At 41.0% G+C, this 20,106-nt stretch overlaps 1 protein-coding gene across 7 annotated transcripts in view; it reads left to right on the top strand.

The window, feature by feature from the left end:
• Positions 1-10,903, top strand: part of CTNND2 (catenin delta 2) — a 689,093-nt gene extending 678,190 nt beyond the window's left edge. For all 7 annotated transcript variants that reach the window (XM_075142462.1, XM_075142461.1, XM_075142460.1 and 4 more), the window contains 3 exons: positions 1,268-1,399; positions 8,692-8,765; positions 9,711-10,903. In XM_075142462.1, coding sequence (XP_074998563.1) covers positions 1,268-1,399; positions 8,692-8,765; positions 9,711-9,971 — 467 coding nt within the window. In that variant the 3' untranslated portion in view covers positions 9,972-10,903. The remainder of the gene's footprint in view (positions 1-1,267; positions 1,400-8,691; positions 8,766-9,710) is intronic.
• The last annotated feature ends 9,203 nt before the right edge of the window (positions 10,904-20,106 follow it).

Raw genomic sequence — 20,106 nt, 5'->3', positions numbered from 1 at the left:
CCAGGACCAGCAGAAACAATCTAAGCAGAATTCAACATCACTTGTGCTTCCCTACTCCTTAATTAAGTAAAAGTGCTTCCCTACTCCTTAACTAAAAAATGTAACATAGTTTAGAGACGCTAAAAGACATAACTCATGATGAAGCTTCACAAATGAACTTGTCTTACTTTTTTTTTTTCCTTTTCCTTTTTTTTAAGCAAGGACATTGTTACTGCTTTTGAGGTTCTTTTGACGTATCAAATACCTGGGTGGAGGCAGGGGAGGGAGTGGAAGTAAGCACCAGCACTTTAGTTATTTTTGTACCACTGTGCCTTCATGAGGCTCTGGGGTGCTCTGCCACTCACCTTGTACTCCTTCCCCTGCCCTCCACAACAGGGAAAGTGGATTGTATCTACCAACACCTAAATACATTGAAGTCAGTTTACTTGAAAGCCATTTTTTTTTACTCTGCTTTTCTCCTTTTCCTGAGCATCGCAAGCTCTAAGTCTTCATGATCTGTGCCAGCGATGGCCTTCACATTTTCCAGTGCGTGAGAATCAAGTACAAACCCAGTTCTCCTCCTAGTCACCTCATACTTCCCTGCTTTTACTATACCACAAGTATTGGTGATGAAGGATTTAGTTTTAATGGTACCTTAAAGTAACAGCAGTTGTTTTAATGGCAAATGTTCATACACAGATATTTAAAGACAGAGAAATTATTTGAGTTACCTTTAAGTGCTAGGCATTCTTTGCTATATGTCGTCTATGAAAAACACCTTTCTTTTCCTGTCCCCATTAGAATCATTTAATGGGTTTGTTTGTTTTCAACAGAGAAGGGAGGAAACCATTTTATAAGGGTTTTCCACACAGTTAAAAGTTAATGGTCTTTTCAACAGAAATAAATTAACCATTTTGAGAAAAAAATGGAAGTGCCTATACAGAAAGTTTTGACAAGATAAAGAAATTAAAAAGCTAAAGGGGAAGAAAAAAATCATTATTATTGTACTTTTTTCTTAATGATCATCCTAGATGTTGGGTGTAAGTGATAAAAGTAAAACATTCAGAGAGCAAATGATGTTTGGAGTTGATTGTCCCATGAATACATTTGTCCTGTATTTGAAATAACAGCACCTTTTCTTTTCTTCCATAATGGGGTAGTGTTTCTTCAAACAGCTTAATGTTAGTATGGTAACAAATATAAACTTTACTAAAATGTTTACTCTAGAGTTAAACACTACATTCAGTCATATGTGGCAAGAAAAAATAAATCCATTTTTATGATCTAGCAAGTGCCCCAGCCTCACCTCGGGAAATGATCAGCCTAAAAGAAAGAAAAACAGACTATGAATCAACTGGAACAAACGCCACTTACCATGGAAATAAGGGAGAACACACTTCTAGGAAAGACACCATGACAGGTGAGATTATGCTTGCACAGCATATATAAAAAATCAGCAGTGATAGACCACTGATTTTATAGGCTTGGCTGGGTTTACTGCATTATAGAAAAGAGTCAGCGTGCTTTGGTTGATTCCAAAGTTTTAGCCACCTTGAGAAATACAACTGAAGAAATATTTGATCTTAATGAATACAATGCTGTGTGAAAATGATTTGTGAAGACCATGTTCCTCCACAGAGGAAAGACTCTAAAAACAATTTTACATTTCTTTTTAATTTTAAGTTTGTTTTCGTTTCAGAAGGAAGTGAGTAAATCCACCTTCTATTAACTAGCGTTGTTTTTGAAGCATGACAATGGTTGAGCACGTGCAGTGATCCCTAACATCTGTCTTTTGCAGGGAATGGCTTTCCAGGACTGGTTAGCTTATTTTTGCACATCAGTCATTCCTAGGAAATTCGGTAGCAGTTTGTAAAGCCTATCCCTGTTACTTTCTCAGCTGGGCTGATGTAAATGGAACAATTTTGTCTGTGTATGTTATGGCATCTATTGCAGGTTTCACTGAAGGCTTCTCTCCCCTAGTGAGCTCATTAACCTGTTAGTATTTCAGTAGTTGTAAAATTGAGTGCTTTGCCTAGTACTACACCTCTTTATTAATTCTCTTGCAAAATACGTGTTGGTCTCCATCACCATTGCACAGGCTTATATAACCTCTCTTGAACATTTCATACATTTATACAGCGCCGAGCATCGTGGTGTCCTCTCCTCCAAATGCTACCTCAGGGCAAGCAAAAAATCACAGTGAGGAGTCACTCCGCGCTTTCTGAATGCCTGTTACCTTTTCCCACGCCCTCTGTAGAGGTCTTGCTCGGGGGATGCCAGAATGGGCTGTCTTTGTGTTCCTCGGCTCAGTGGGGACACCAGTAGCTGCTGACTCAGCATCAAGCCATCCATACTAGCTTTCAAGACCATACTTAGGATATGATGATACTCATACTACATCTACTGTGCTATACGCTATTGTGTAATCAAAACCTAAAGACCAGCCTTTGAATTTGTATGAAAACGCAATACAGAACATGAATTAGCATGAAAGTGAAAATCTGAAGAAGAATGACAGTCGAGCATTTGGAAACCACAGAAATGAGGAATGTCCTAATCAGCATCTGCAGTGTACTACGTGAGGTTGCAGCAGATTCAGTCAAGGTACTGCATTTTATGTATCTGTAATATTTTGAGTGTTTCATAGTCACTGCACAAGGTGGTTCTCTCAAACACTTCAGTCGTCCTTACTTGTGTGATTGTGAAGGACAGGACTGTGTTTTTTTCACCACTTTGTCAAGGATGCATGAAGATGGCATCTCAGGAGTAAGAGCAGCAGGCTGACAAGGCAGAAACATTAGTATTTTGTTCTAGCTGTATCTGCAAATTTAGACTACCAGGTTATAGCAGAAGGTTCACGAAAAAAGGGTTTCCATGTGGAAAATCTATGTTCCTTGCAGATAGTCTTGTCTTTCTCCACACTTTAAAAAAATTGGGGTTTTCTTTTTCCCCATCCCTTGTCATTTTGTCTTTTACTATAGTGTTTTTCTTCTCCCATTTCTGTTTCCCTTGTTTCCTTTCTCTTTCAATACAATTTTCAGATCATGAGGTTTGTACTTCCCCAGCAACCTTTGCTCCACTTTGATTTTTGCATCATGTTTTCCTTTAATATCTGCTTGTAATTTGTCAGTTCTTATTGATTTTTTTAGGTGGGCTTTTAATAGGGAAACTCAAAACTCTCAGCATCATGCTCAGCTATCAACTATTTTTCCAGCTTCTGAGCTCAGTGAGAAAAATCAAAACCAAAATCAAATTGAAAAGTTTAATAATATTTAACAATCTTACATGACCATTATACAAATGAATATGAAACTAACAAATCACTTTCTCTCTCTTTCAGGTCACCAAATCTCTGCTCATTTGGTCTGAGCTCAAATTAAGCACCATTTTAAGAACAAAAGAAAATGACAGTTAGAAGAAGTCTCACTCGTCAACATTCAACATGAAATTTGTGTAAACATATTTGTAGCTTATAAAATAAATATTTCATTAAAGAACAATATAAAATCAGTATTTGTGATTTTAATTGTGAGACATTTTGACTTTACTTGGATGGTCTAATACAAGTTCATGTAGCAAGTTCATTGCAATGCCTGTATTTCATTTTGTGCATCAGATAATGCATTGCAGCTAATGCATCCACAGAGCCTATGAGACTTAGATAAATGTTTTTTCATGTTCCACCTGGCGTATACGTATTTTGAGCTGTTCTTGTATTTTGTGCCAAGCTGATGTATTACACGAAGCTTTCTTTGACTTACAGATTTACACAGAATGTAGAGCCACAGCTGTAGTCCCAATTTATCCACAACTGTCTCCATGCTCTTCTCTAAAGCTCTTCTCTGTTTATAGTTCTAAAATTTTATGACCTTTTGGCTGGGACTGAAATGAAGCGTTTTGATGGATTTTCTAAGTAGAAATGTTGGCTTCTTGCCATTGTGGGGAGTTGTCAGGAAACCTCTGGGAAAAATGGAGAATCCATAAAGTTTGGCTATAACTTACATTGATTTCACAAGGACAGCTAAAAAATAGAGGAACAATATCAAAGTTCTCATTGCCCTCTTCCCTTCACAGGTTTATGATGCCTTGTATGTTTACTATCCATCTTCTCTTCTCTGTAGAAAATAATAACCAATAATAAAATTTTATCACCTAAAGTATATTTTTAAGACAAAAACTATTATACTCCTTTTAAAAAAACAGGAACTATAAGTGCATGTGATAACGTTATATATGCCATGGTATTTTCCTTCAGAACAGGGAAAATAAGGTTACTGTATATTATCATGGGACTCCTACTTTAAAGTTTCTTTTACTTTGTTAGTTCCCTCACTGAACTAGTACGTACATCACAGTCTGCACGCTGTATCTTGACTTCCACTAGCAGAAACACCTTCTGATTTATTTTTTTTCTTTTGGTTGTCAAGAATCAATCATCTATACTTTTGTCATTTAAACTTACTTGCAAGTCCCTGCACATTCAGAACAGAAACAACCACCATTGTCTGTTAGAATAGCTACAGGTGTTCGGGCTACTTGAACTCATTATTACTTGAAGAAGCCATAATACACTATAATCTTTTCTTATGCCCTTACCTCATCTTTCATCGTGCAGGAAGGTGGCAGTGGTAGTGACAGGTAATGATCTCTGTTAGCTGAGATTTGTGAGGCACAGAAGCATTTTCCTTTACTGTCTTGAACTAAATTTTAGCAAATGGAGTCCTGCTGCTTATAGCAGAAAAAGCAGGTTATGCAATGCCAGATGAGGATGACTAACTGTCCAGCTGAGCTTTCCTTTCTTACTATCAGTCTCTGTTGGTGAGGGCAGAAGGCTAGCACCTTGTTATTTGAAAGTGTCAGGAAATGTGTTCAGAGTAAGTACTTAGAAGAACGGAAAGCTGAATGTTAAACCATGAATCAAGTGACTGGGATATATGGGGATGGCTTCGGTCAGTGATATCTTTGTCACATAAACCACTGAGTGACACAATTTTCAAAGCTGTTGTCAGCTTTGCAGAAAACTGCTGTGGGGAACTATATGATTATTTTTTTAACCAATATCACCTTGAAAACTGAACAGGGGGGAAAAAGGAAGGTATTTTTCTATAGTGGTTTTTATGCAATGCAACCACAAAGTACTGCAGATTGATCATAGTGCTCATTTTAGAACCTGCACAATTTTGCCTAGTAAAAAGTACCTCTTCAGTACTATATGTACTGATGTTTAGATACTGCATAAAATACACACATACACGCACACTCATCACTCCTCAAATCATTTCATCTGCAGCTACAATTCTCACATCTCTGTAAGTGTGGCTGCTGGAAGATCTCCATCTCTTGCTCCTCGTACCCTTTTCCCTTCTCTTGCCATGTTTTAAAAAAGAAAATTATTCCATTAACCTCTCTTTCTCTCTGTTTGATAATTTTACTATGATGGTACGTATACAGTATTAACAGCAAAAATCAGATATAACCACACAATATCGGTCCATTCATCTAGCTCATTCTCTCCCTTCTTTCTTTTATATTTGCCCTCTGCTTTTGGACAGCAAGAGTCAACTGCTCACTGAAGCATGGCAGAGCAGGAATGGAGTTCCCAGGGATGCCGCCTGCGTGTTCAGAAGCAGGTACTGGAGCAGGGCTGCATGCATTGCTAGCAGCTACATTGCTTGACTTACATTTCCTCCAGAGACAGAATTATCTCAGCCTCCCAGCTAGCCTAAGCCAAGATTTCTTGTTCTTGAACTCTTGGCATTCATTTCCAGGCATTTGATGGGTCATTGTATTTCTTTTTATTACATTAAGAAAAGAATACTACTTTTTTTTTTGCATTTTAAACTTATGAATTTGTATCCACATCACTGCAGTGAAATCAGCAACGCAGACCTTGCAGCTACTTTCATAAGCTGAAACTTCCCATTTTTCCATCGCAGAATATGTGATCCGGGAGACTGTAGGTCTTCAATCTGGCACGTGACAATTCTGAGCACATCAGTGCAAATGTCACAGGAGTGCAGTGGACAGCTATGCACCAACTCTAGAGTATTTCTGTTTTTATAATAGTCATGGTTGTTAGTGGCACAGATGTAGCATGTGCCTTTTTATATATCTGTAAAAAGAGGGAAAGGTCATGACCCTCCTTAAAGCCTCTCTGGTTGCCTGTAGGAACAACAGACAAATTAGCATGTGTCCAGTTTGCTATTTTTTATCAGGTTCTTCATAAAACCCTCAGATGTTGCACCTTATACCAATCTTTTATTCTTCACATCAAACAACCATGAACAGTATTGTCCTGTCTGGACTGAATATGTTCAGTCATGCCTGACTAAAAACTTGCGTGCATGAAACTTCAACCCTGCTTATCTTGCAATTTATATACGTGAAAACCAAACGGTTATGAGAAGTTCTTCCCCTGTTTATGAGAGTCCAACACATCATTGAATATCACTTTCATTTTTTTCAAGAAGTAGCACTTCACGAAATGGGTAGCTGAAACCCTAACTCTGAGTATCTTTAGTTCTTAAGAAGAGGAATTTGTATAACCCAGCTTGTTCCAGCACTTTGTAGGGCAAGCAAAAAAACTCAGAAAAACAGCATAAAAAAGATGGTATCAAGGAAAGATCTGGTAGTTGTACTACTGAGAGTTATGCCATCATGAGATGCACCATAAATAGCAATGCTGATGCGGACTGCTCTAATACCAAAGACTGTCGTCAGGAGGGAGATTTTCAAACACTAAAGCTGAGGATGCAGCTGGAATATAAAAATCTCTGAAAAAATAGTCAAGTCTCACACACCACTCAAGTTTGGTGACAAAATGCAGCCTGAGCAGAGAGAACCTCTGCAGATCGGTTCTTCGGTACTAACATTTATGGCCAAAGACAAACTACTCAAGCAGTCATCATTTCCATCTGTTACCACCTATTGGCACACAGGCAGAATTAAGAGTACCAACCACTGGAAAAGAGCAATCATCATCTGTTACTAGAGTTCGTATTCTTCCCACCTTCAAAGAAAGGATCCTGCTGCACTGCTTGGAGAGCTCTTCTCCATTTCCTACACAGGACTATGCACTGTCTCAGTAACTGCATCCAGCTCTTAAAGAAACAAGAGTTTTTTCATCCCTGTTGGTTAATGGTTCGCAAGAAAAATCTCTTTTCCCAGCTGTTAGGGCTCATTACCCCGCCATGTAAGCCTTGTCTGTATCCTGTTTCAGGAACATGCTGGAGATAACTTTAAGAACACCATCTGAGATCTGTAAAGCAGCAACATGGAACAGTGCACCATACTCGGACAAAAATTATACCCTCAGCATGGAACCCGTAGCAGATGTGAAGATCAGAATTGGCGTATTACAGTCAGCTTTGGCTAAAGACCGTGCCATTCCTTTCTCCATAGAGCGTGTGGTGGCTGGGGGAGAGATAGAGGCAGTTGTACATGCTGGGGTCCATGCTAGTAGGTTGCCAAAGGAAGAAAGAGTGGTTACTTCTTCAGTAACTGTGGTTCTTCTTAGTGATGTGACTAGCATGGATCCCATACCCAGCTTTCAGCTCTGGTGCTGAGTCCTCACCCTCAACGGTTTTGAGCTCTGAAGGTATTAAAAGCAACTCTTGGTGCCACCAGGTTTTATACCATTGCTCAGAGACCTAAGAGATGTTGCATGAGCAACATGTTTCAATTCCACTGATGACTCTGATTTCACAACTACTCAATTTTTACTTTCAGGCACGTGCTTTTATAATGAGAGTTCTCATGACAGCATCAAATCATTGGTTATAATGTCTGCAAAGTTAATAATGCATGCCCAGAAAGAACAGTGCGCAGCAGCCACACAAAATACTACCCTCATGTTCTTTCAAATATGAGAAATAACTACAATCTTCCTAGTTCTGCCAGCAAACTAAGCTTCAGCTAAATAGCCCAATCAAAGTGATCGGCAAAGTCAGCTTTGCAGGGAAAATCCTTAGCTTTTTATGTGTTTTATTGGGACAGGGTGGGAAATAAATTTTTGCAAAACTGTATGATGTTATCCTTGTCTTTAGAATTACTTCTACTTTCATACTCATAGCTCAGTTTTGTCCGTGCATTTTAGTAGTAGGACATCTGAGAAGAAAGTGACAGCAGTTTGTGGATTTGAGACTATGTTGGCCAGACCTCTTCAGTATAACTACATATTACGTTTTTGCATAACTCATTTTTCAGTGGCATTTAATCACTTTTCCCATGAATAATTTCACCGTATAGCAAAAGCACTGTAGGATAAATAATCCAGGATTTGATGTAACATCATCCAACTGAAGTGAAAGGAATGAAATGTTTCTTAAAATCTCAATATTTACGACTGTTACCTGTTTAGTGTATGTGTGATATAAAATCCCATATATAACCTGAAATATATTACTGAGTGCTAGCTGTATAGGAGATGATAATTTTGTTGATTTATATGTGAAGTGCACTTGGTATGAACATGACATAGCACCTGTTACCATTAGTAAGTGTATACCATGTACATGCCTGTACGCCAAAGCAAAGATTATGACTGTTTAGTGGGAGGAAGAGAAAATAGAAGTCTGCAGATGCTTTTAAAGATTTTTGTACATGGGAAACAGGCGCTGTATAATGTATTTAATGAAGCCTTAAGAATTCATTTTGAGGCCAAAGAAGTATGTTTGGTAAACCTGCTCTTTCCTTCCTTTTTTCTGTCTCCAGCTCAGAACACTGGAATCTCAACTTTGTACAGGAATTCATATGGTGCACCTGCTGAAGATATCAAACACAACCAGGTAAGTGTGGAGACTAAAATGTTACTGTTCCAAATGGGAAAAGACTAGTGTAACATCTTGTATGGAAACTAAGAAAAATGTCACAAAGAGGATAGATTAGAAGAACTGAGTCATCTGCTTGCGCAAATGCAAGCAATTCCACTGGCTTCAAACAAGCCCAAGTTTCAAAAAATGTCCAACAGGTTATGACAGCATATGCACAAAAATTATCTAAGGTGTTTAAGCCTGTAACTCATAATGAAATCAAGAGGGGCTTGAGACCTGAATGCCTTCAAAGTTCTGGATATGTGTGACACAGACTACAAAAGCCATGTAGTAGCTTGGAATGTAGCAACGACACAAGATTGCCCACATGACATGTTAAGGAGGTGGTAAGAAGATGGTTCTGCTTAACAGTAGCAGAAGAACGCATTTCAGGGCACTTAGCTTGAAATTTTCTCATGTCAATGCCCTGAAGAATGGTTCTTAAGGATACGGTGTCACTCTAAATCTTACTTGTGGCAAAGGCAGCTGCAAAATGTTTAGCATCTTTGGAGTGTATATCACTTCCATTCAAATTCTTCAAGGCTGAGTTTTGGCCACCAATGTTTGCATTATGTAGCTGCAAAATAGTCAGAAAGCTATACACAGATCATAGTTACGAAAGTAACTGTAAGCTATGCTGCTTGAACTACTTTTGAAGTAAACCAGCATCTTTAGCAGCAATAATATTAAATAATAAATGCATTTAATAATAATATTAAGTAAATGAATGTAAAGAAATACAATGGCAAGGCAAAGCTGTAGAACTAATTCACTACCATGCAATACCTTGAGCAGATGTTAAGATAATGCACAACTTGTATTTCCAGCATGATAAACGTAGAGTGAGGTTTACTCCTTCTTCCATCCTGTTGCCTACAGTAAGTTGTATCTAACAAGCTGTGGGTATTTACTGTCTTTCAGGTTTCAACACAGCCAGTTCCACAGGAGCCCAGCAGAAAAGATTATGAACCGTATCAGCCGTTTCAGAATTCAACAAGAAACTATGATGAGTCCTTCTTTGAGGACCAAGTGCATCATCGTCCACCTGCAAGCGAATACAACATGCACCTGGGACTAAAGTCAACTGGCAACTACGTCGACTTCTATTCAGCTGCTCGTCCCTATAGTGAACTTAACTATGAAACAAGCCACTATCCAGCCTCTCCCGACTCCTGGGTTTGAGACTTGGGCAGATACAAAAGCTCCAGGAACTGTGCATGTGCATGCATACCACAAGACATTTTTTTTCCTGCAAATTTAGTTTGTTAAAGCCTGTTCCATAGGAAGGCCCAGATAACCAGTATGGAAAAAATTAAGAGATTTTTTTAGAAGGCTAAAAGAAACGAAAGCTAAACCTGGGAGTAATTAGAAAGAAATATATATATACATATATATATTTTACAGTGTGGGGCAACTTTACTGTTGGCCTGTAGAGTCTAAAGTTTGGTGCTGTATATTGAATGTGGCTGAAGGAAGGAGGGAGAACATGGCAGTGGATGTGGGTCAAGAGTTAAGCACAAGTAACTGAGCAGCGTACATACTTTATGGGGAACAGCTTCTCACACTTTGTTTAATATCCTCATTCATTGTGAATCTAGGCTTCAAGTTGCATTTGGGGTTTCCTCTGTACAGCAAGATGTTTCTTGCCTTTTGTTAATGCATTGTTGTAAAGTATTTGATGTACATTACAGATAAAAAAAAAAACAAGTGCATTGTGTATATTACACCAATGCCACAGTGTTTCTTCATCTATGGTTCTAAATATTGCTTCAATTTCAAATTTTGAAAGATGTATGAATTTCCAGTTTTTTGTTTTCTTTTCCCCGGTGCGTTTTAACAAAAAAAAAATCAAAAAAAAATCAAAAAAAAACAAAAAGGAATATTTAGCAGTATTGTTCGTTCTGATATGTGAATTTGTTTGTGGCAACTAAAAAAAAGGCATTCAGCAGTTTCTGACAATTAACATTCATCATTCCACACTCCTTGTCAACGAAGTGCTTTTTCACTGCCTAAAATTTTAGATGTAGATATTTGAAATAGATTTTTTTCATTTATACCAGTTTTCTTTATGATGATACAGTGTTAAAAGAAAATAAATTACAATTGATCTGTCATCCATATTTGCTAAGAATGTCTATTTCCAAGAACCTACCATACAAATACACATTCTTACTTGTGTGTGTCCACGTATGCATAGTATTCTCTGTGTGCGTGTGCGTGTTTGAGTGTGTGCGTTTGTGTGGCGTAAGACTTCTTTTCATCCAATGTTTTCCTTGTTCAAGCTTCAATTTTTGTTTGATTTTCAGTTTTTTTAAACAGTGGAAACTCCAGTATGTGCTTTCTCTTACTCACTTTCTTAACCATTGATAGCAATTCAAAATTGGTAGGCCACACACTCACAAAGGAAGGGGTTCTCGGATTTTTTTCATTGACTCCTTCACCCTTAGGTGCCATTTCCTTTAAAATAGCATCTCTTGATCTTCTCTTGAGGAAATTTCATTACTCTCCAGCCACCAACCAACAAGTGCTCAAGGAAGGCAGAGTTTCATTTTGCTATCTCCCTGAGGGAATGGAGAATAAAGACCCAACAGACTTAAGTCTGGAGTCTTCAAACTCTTCGGGCTGTAGAAGAGTCCAACTCGTGAACCATTAGGACAATCATTTATTTTAACCCATACCAAAAAGAAAACCCGATACCCAAAACACATTCCTCGAATATGAAAGATAACGACCATTTCTGTGCATTTAAAGTAAAACCCTGAAAAATAAAAAATGTAAGGGACAGAGTTTTTGGTTTTGGTTTTTTTTTTTAATTAAAAAATAGAAAAGGAAACTAGGTTAGGAGGCCAGAAGAGCTGGCATATTCATCTTAGCTCTTGGGATTCTGAAAGTAAAAAAAAGGAATCTAGCGTTTCTTCGTTTCTTTGATTCAGGCAACAGTTCAGCATACAGTTTTCACAGCATAAGACCCACCACAAATGGAGTAGTTGTAAATTGCTTAAATTACAGTTAAGGAATTTGTTTTAGGTTGCAAACATTTCTGTGATTAGTCATTGTAATAGTCTTAACATCACCTGGCACACTTCTGGCTGTGCACAGGGGGAGAAGTCTCTCGCAAGACATCGCCTGCTCTATAGGATGCAGCCGGAGTAGTTCACGCAGGCGGGTATCGTGACGTAGAATTGGTTTATCGGTAATCTAGGACTATAGTTTAATCTTTTTGGCAGCTTTTCCCAGTGTACGATATGTAACCTTATCTGCTCTTTGTAGTAAACGGGGAAAAAAATCGCATGCAAAAAAATTTTTAAAAAATTTAAGAAAGGGTGGGTGGGAGGGGCAGAGCGGGCCAGATGTATAGTGAGGTAGATAAAAATATTATTCATAGTTTTGGACACAGGTTGTTTATATTTTATTTATTACATTGATTTTAATAAGATAAGTGACATTTGCAGTGCTCTTTTGAACAAAGCACATTTTCAGTATAAAAGCTTTTTTTTAATAAAGAATGTCACTCGCAACTTGAAGTTCTTCTTGACTGCCTGATAGCCGCCAGGCTGGTGCAGTTCTCCAGGCGCAGGATTGCCAACAGGCCGAGGGGATCCGTCATCCTCTCTGAAGTTCTTAGGACAGGAGGTTATTGTAAGTTGGATTTATTTCCATTCTTCAAACTACTGAAATGCCCACATTGCCCCCCTTTCAGCTCCTCTTAGGAATTACCTGGAGTCAAATGTTGACCATTGCTCAAGTGAGAGATTCTGGATCGATGAAGTGGCATAAAATACCTTTTGTCTATAGTTTGTGTTGTTTTGTTTCCATTCTTCTGTAGTGGCAAGTGCTCCGACTGGTAACGTTCACTCTTGCTGTACTGAGTTGTGAGAAGGTGTTGAATTACCCGGCTTCTTTTCCAGGCTTGGAAATCCAACACTGCTGCCATACTGAGCAAGATATATATGATGCATTCTTTTCAATATTGAGGAAAGTATCATTACCTATTGCTGTTCCCTTCATTCTTGTACTAGATCACACACAGAAATAGAGAAGAAACAAAACTGTTCCAAAAAAAAATGTATAAAATGCAATTGATGTACTGTAAAATGTCGGATTTTTTTTTAACAAGCTTCGTATTGGAATCTTGTTCAGCTGTGTAGAGCTATATAAATCTCACTGTTTTATTAAATGCTGTTTATGGTCTGGAAGGAATGGTTAACCTATCTCGATTAACAAATTTGCACTAACATGAGCAATATTGATTTGAAAAAAAATAATATGAATTCAATATTTAAAAGATAAACTATGATTTTAAAGGTATATTAACACTGAAAGTACATTTTGACAAATAACATATTTAAGCCCAAAATATAAATGGTTATGTCAGATAACACAAAAGAACTATAACAATATAGATTGAGAAAAAAAATGTGTTTCACTGTACATGTTGCTAACATGTACAAAGACAAACTCATATTGACATATTTTCTATTAATAAATCCTACTGTATTGTGGAGAATCGCTGGTCATAGTGCAATATGTTTAAACTTAGAAGTTGACTCCATAGAGGATGCCTAGCTTCATACAGCCAACAAACCCCTGCAATTAATTTATTTAAATGTTAATCGGGTAGCTAACTTTCAGCTCTCGAGTCATTCGCTGCCCCCTCCCTCTCCACCAGGTTTATGAGCACAACCTACTCTACGACAGCAAGCGAAGGGGAAAGGTATTTTTGAGAAGAACACCCAGTTCTCCCCTAATTATGGCTGCAAGAGCTCAGCTGCCACCGCCTACACAGAGATGATCGATAGTTTATCTACACCTGTAGAAAAAACTCAAAAGCTCAAGGCCGGTGCCACTGGCTAGGAACATGCTGTAAAAAATATGATCGTGGCCCCAACGTTACGCAGACCGCGGCCAAGAAACGACGAGCGAGCCATAAATTTCCTCGTGCGTTGCTGGGAGTCCCGGCGTGCAGTGCATGTGAGGGCTCGGGAATAATTGTTTCCTGGGACTGGGTTGCAGGAGCCTGCAGGAGCGTCTCGCCGGGGAGACTTGCAGCTCACATCAGAAACGCTGACTGACTTTTTTATACCTTGGCACAGCACAGGCTGTGCAAGCCAGTGCGCTGCAAGGGAGGCTTTCTCAACTCCTCCGCCCGTTACTCATCCTCTCGTGCCAGCAGGCAGAAAGAGCTCTGAGTTTGGTGTTCGTGCTGGTGTCACGGGGAGCGGTGAGAGGAGTGGTGAGAGCGGGAGGGATGGAGACAGCAATACAAAGGGGGGGCGGGGGGGAACACACGGGGCCTACAAATACAGAAACTCGGAGCTTGTGCGTGAAGACAGATACACACCCATAATTACTAACAGTGGAATGGACCCAACAAGAGATTTTATGCACTGAGATCATCAAATATTACTAACAAGCTCATATACTGAACATTTAATAGCAATCACATGACGCATGCAAATCTTTGTGCTAGGAAAGTGGGAGGGAGCAGCAGAGGGAAACCAGAGGTCACTGTTGGGCACTTCCAGCTTCAGCCAGCACAAGATGTTGGGCATGAGGGCAGCGACTGCCTACTGCTGTGAAGGAGAGAGGAGAGGGATGAGACTCTTGATCAAAGACTTTAAGACTAGGTCCAAGACTTTAAGACTAGGTCAAAAAGACATTAGGCAGCTAAAACAGAGGCAACATTTTGCAAACCTCCCCCCCTTGCCCCACCATCCTCAACGGCAGAGTGTGGTCCCCCCCAGCAGGTACACGGACACGGTGCACGCCAGGGACAACCCCATCAAGGACCCAGCTTGCAAAGGCCTTTACTCTCAGCTGGGCAATACCCCGTACAGGTGCGTGTCTGAGCGGCCACCCGTGCTGAACGCTGCCGGGGCCGGGCTTGCCGAGGAGCGGCTCCAGCTGCTTGCACTTTGAAGCCCAGCATTTTCCCTGCAGGCCAGATGGGCACCAACGTCTGCTGAAGAACTGTGCAGTGCTGGCTCTTTGCCAGGGGACTAGCCAGTTTTCAAATAGTGGCCTAAAGCCAGTTTCAGACATTTAGGCTGAAAGTGGGAGGTTTGAAGTTTCATCCCCAGGCAAGGGGATCGAAGCCTGCAGCTGATACCTATAGGGAAGGAGGCATCCCCGCCTTCCAGGCTGTCCTAAAAATCAAGTGAGGAAAGCAGTGACTATCACATCTTTTGACAGCCTGGGTTAGGAGCGCTTGCTCCTACCTCTTGCTCCACTCTTCTGAGGACCAAGCCAAACAACCCCATCTAACACAAGCACCTCAAGTTCTTTCTCCTCAACACCTCCCCTGGGCTTTGCACCACCTCGACTGGGCCACATTGTTCAAAAGATCGCCACACCACAATCCTCCGCGAGTCCAGCAAGGCACATGCACGAGTACTGGTGCTAGCCAGGCACAGTACTCTAGCAAGACGCCATGCATTATTCTTAAACCTAATTCCCAGTCGAACTCACTTTAGTATTTTTAACGCAATTTTGAAAGCAGTTTCCTTCCTCTGTGGGCATTGGTATTGCTTTGCCAGAAGAAAGCGCATGCTAAACTCTTGCAAAGTGTAAACCTTTAGCTTACACCTAATTTTAAAGACCACAGAACTCCCTGGAAAGACTTCCATCAGCTTCACCAAGCCATGGATCAGGCCCAAAGTGAAAACAGATGAAGAACTGATGCGCCCTTCTCAAAGGATGAGCACATCCAGGCCACTTTTGCCAGCACGCCAAAGGCTGCAACCTTCTAAGAGCTAAAAGGAGAAAAGCAAGTTATTTGCTAGTGCCTGTCTGTCAAAATTTACTATAGAGCCTTTGGCTCTCTGTAATTTTATTTTTACTGCTTTAAGAGAGTAACATAGATAAAAAGTACTTGCAGTGACTGATTGTTGCAGCTAATTTCAGTAGCCAGATGGGTAGTTTAGACACTGGAATACCTTTCTTTTCCAGACAGGTAAAATCTGAAGCTTACCACTAAATCTAGGAAAGCAAAATAGCAGCTGTTTGCCGATTCACTATTTTTCACAAATTCAATTAAAATATAATTCACATAAGCCTTTTCATTTATACATAGACCGGTGACTATGGGGGTTGCTTTTTACATAATTTATTTATTTTACATGAATGTTATATAGGCAGAAAATATTGATAACTAAACATGTCAAGACAATAACTGACACATCAAGGCTGAAGAGAAAATGTGTGGCAGAGAATTCAGGCTACTGTGTACAGACACCATCAATTATTACCTCTGTTTGACATCAACTGATAGAAAAAAAAAAGAGCATCTACTATATGAAGCCTAACACCTTCCATGGCAAATATAAGTCCCTTTAAAAAAAGACTTGCACCCTTTCCCCCCAAAAAAAAAACCCCACAGCCTTTTCCTCTAAGCTACCCTGGGTTTGACTTTTTATTGGGTGGCAGGAGGGGAGGAGAATTTACATTATACACCATATTTGAACAATGATGTTTTGTGTTGCTTTTGTTGCTGCCTGAGGTCTGTGGATGCAAATAAGGCGGCCACGCACTGTAGTGCTGTAGCAGCATTAAGCAAATCCAAATATGCAAAATAACAGCCACATTACAAAATCTGACAAACACCACTTCTAATACCCTGGCTACCACTGCAGGCTTGCCATCACGGGAAAGAAAAAAAAAAAACTGGCTGGTTCTGTGGAGGAGGAGGAGGAGGAGGAGGGCTCCGCGCCAGCAGGCGGGCAGCGGTCATGTCTCTTCAGTTAGTAAGACAGGAATGTAAAGTTGGAAGCCAGAGACCAGAAGAATTAAAGCCGCGGGGAAAAGCGTGAGCTACCCTTCCCACAGCCAAGGTCTGTGGTTTGGGCTTTTTTGGCTTGGTTTTTTACTTTCGATAATTAGGGTTTCGGGCAATAGCATTTTTGATGTAGCTATCTGTGAAATGTGTTTTGACTAAGTAAAAAGAAAAGTGATGTTAATATGTATAATTGAAAAATACAGTTGGAGACAAGTTGTTTTGACTTCCTAAAATTTGATGTATATGTGTAGGTTAAGATAATGATTTGGTTTAACAACACTGTGATGTAAATGCAAATTATGTACTCTACTAGACTGTGAAATTCCAGATCTATCAGGGTAGCTGTGTATACCATACGTAGTTAATTAATGACTGTGCAAATCAGCAAAATTAAGGTTAAACGGGTGTTAAAAGGCAGGGGGATTTTGGAGCTGCTTCCTGAAGTGACAAATGATGGCTGTCATTCGTCTTGTCTCTGCCATGCCACAGTTTAAGTTTGTCTGCTGTATTAACTTTGATTTAAAAAATAAAAGCAGTTTTATAAACCAGAACAACTTCAGTCACAGCTAAGCCTGACCTGTTGAACTAAGGGATGTAAAAAGCGGGAAATTAACTATATAATCTTTTATCGTGTTTCCAATAGCATGTCCAGAAATCACGAATTATCTCAGAAAGACTAGGACTCTCTTACTTCCAGGGATTTACTCTGTGCCTTGCTGATGGCACTGACTGCCTCTCACAAGGCCGTCTGTCAAGGCACCGATGGAGCCCCACAGTATGGCCACCAATATTTTCATGAAATCTCAGCAAAGAGGTATGTGTTTGGGAAGCGAACCAGCAGGTCTGTGTCTTGCCACAACCAAACTCCCGATCCTTCCTCCAGGACCTTCATCCACCCCCACGCAGGGCTGGAGGCTAGAAGAGCAGAAAGGGGATGTGACCGCCCCAACCCGCAATTTGGAATAAATCACCGCCTGGAACTAGGAGCATCTAAAACTGTTTAATAACATCTTAGCTCTAGTTTTTTTTGGTGTGTGGGCTCCAGTATAGTTTCCTTATGTGATTTTGGCTAAAAGGCAAGAGAAAAGGAATTTTTTTACAGCAGGAACACTTTGGGGCAATTTCAGCTTAGAGAAACCCACTGGAAATATGAGGTAATTCAGACACTATTAACTACAGTGTGCCAGGTGCTCCTCGTTCTTTTGTGCCGTCTGGATAGATCTAGTGGCTGATGCCTAAAAGCAAGCAATCCTACCTGCAAAATTATTCCAGAGGGGAAAAGGAGCTACAAAAGGGAGAAGTACTCTATGAAGATGTGGTGGGGAGAAGGAAAGGTAAGTGGAGTGACCAGTGGGCTGGCCAGTAGCAGGGGCAGCTGGCACTTGTCATTTCACCGTGCTTGGGAGGCATTTCTGCTGAAAAAGCCCGCGCGCTGTACAGCAGACGGGTTTGCAGCTGTAGGTGCGTGGATGGCCAGGCCCGGGGTGAGTAATTGCTCTAAGACAGAGCAACAGCAGCCCGTCCTGGGATGCAAAAGTTACACTCTAAAAAAAGAAAAACATCAAAAACCTTTTTTTTTGCTTATGACTTTTGAAGTCAACTGTAAAGCAAAGAAGCTGTTCTAGGAGTGTCCTCTATGCAAAAAGGACCTCACAGGTCCTAAGCGATATGTCCGTTTTGTGGCAAGGCGAAATAACAGAAACAGTTAGCAGAGCTGGCTGGGGTAGCTGGCAGAGCAAGGCACAGCGTGGGGCACAAGGAGTTGCTGTGTTGGTCTCCTTGTTACGTTCTCATTTTTCTCCCTTTCAATAAAATATTTTAAGGCAATGAGTGCACCACGGCAAAGGGAGAAATTTAGCTTATTGAATGCAAAAAAGTTTTCAGCTTCATTTTTTCCCCATGCCTCTGAAGGGTGCTGAAGCCAGTGTTTTATTAGCAATCTCCTTAAATGTACCCGCTGCTCCTGTGACTGCCAACCAGGTCCCTGCGGACTTGACCAGTCACTGTACCTGGGTCAATAAGCAAGATGAGAAATACTGCCACCGGGAACTGAAGTTAACGGAGGCTTAATGAAGTCAAACCGGTCTGATGCAATGGAAGAGACTTGCAAGGCAGAGGTCCTGAGACCGTTTAAAGTGCCCTCTGGAAAGGGAGCTCCCCTAATCACAGAACGGGATGAAAGGCAGCGTGCCTACAGGAGAGGCAGAGGTGCACTGAGTCTGTCAGGTCTTTGCACCACGCTGTACAGCCGCCTGCTAAGCTGGACATGCGGTTTGCTGTGTGGTTTTGGTGCCTTTGCTCAGGACGGGAGGTGCCGGCCACTCTCACTGCCCCGGAGGAGACGGGGCTGACAAGGCTTTGCAGCAGTTTGTCCTCTGGCGCAGTCCCAGCGAGTGGCCACGTCTGGGTGGTGGCAGGACAGAAACGTGGCTCGTCCCGTGCATGGGTGGCCCTGGCAGAGGCACAAGAGCTAAGGAGAGCTGCGGGGGAACCAAAACTTCTTGGAGCTCAGACATGGGGACAGAGATAGGCCAAGGTCAGCAAGGCTGTCAAGCAATAATAATAATATTAACGGAAATGATGCATTAAGCAAATCCAAATACGCAAAATAACAGCCACATTACAAAATCTGACAAACACCACCTCTAATACCCTGGCTACCACTGCAGGCTCGCCATCACGGGGAAGAAAAAAAAAAAAGTGGCTGGTTCTGTGGAAATAACAGCCTCCCGCTGCACAGGCACGCCAGCGCTCAGCCAGGAGTTAAAGGAGCAAACAGTGCCAAAGCCGCTCGGAACAGCCCCGCTGACTTGGGGTGCCCGCAGCCGTGGGGCCGAGCAGGGCAAGCGGCGGCAGCGCGCGGGGCCGCCCGCTGCCCGTGGGGCCAGCGCGGGCTGGGGGCCGAGGGACGGCAGCAGTGGGCACAGCGGGCAGGGGCCTCCTGCTCCTTGGCGGGCGCCGGGGCTGGAGCCGAGGAGCGGGTGCTGGCGGGAGGAGCGCAGCTGGAGGAGTAAGTTCTGAACTAGGACGAACAGCTGTTTTAATTGAGCTTTTTGGCTAGATAGGTGTTTTTTGAAAAGCACATGCACAGGGACTTGTTAAAGAGAGTTTTTATAAATTTCAGTAGGTCAATATTGCTTTTCAGTCCTGAAGGGAAACCACACTCATTAGGAAAATCTTCCTTGCCTGGGTCTGCATTGCAAACTATGAAGAATCTGTATGGCAGTATCCCATGTCAGGCTTCAAAGCTTATGGTCCGCTATCCTTTTACAGCAACGTAATTGAAGTCAATTGTATTTGCCGATTCTAACACTTGTTAACGTAGAAAGAATTATTTTGTCAAGGTATTTTCCACATGGATCCCTGCACTGTGTCCATGAGGGCAGGTTGTTTTACCATGTTGACTAGAGTTTGAATGTGCATTTTGTCCAAAAAAAATAAGAAAGATAAGGCTGCAGCGTTTGTCAAAATTACAGTTGAGTTTCTGCATATCATCTCTCCCACTAATTTAGCTCCCATTTTTTGTTAATATCCTACACAAGA

The sequence above is a fragment of the Calonectris borealis genome, chromosome 2 (genome assembly GCF_964195595.1).
Source record: "Calonectris borealis chromosome 2, bCalBor7.hap1.2, whole genome shotgun sequence".
Taxonomy (NCBI): Eukaryota; Metazoa; Chordata; class Aves; order Procellariiformes; family Procellariidae; genus Calonectris; species Calonectris borealis.
This window is presented reverse-complemented; position numbering and strand designations above follow the sequence as displayed.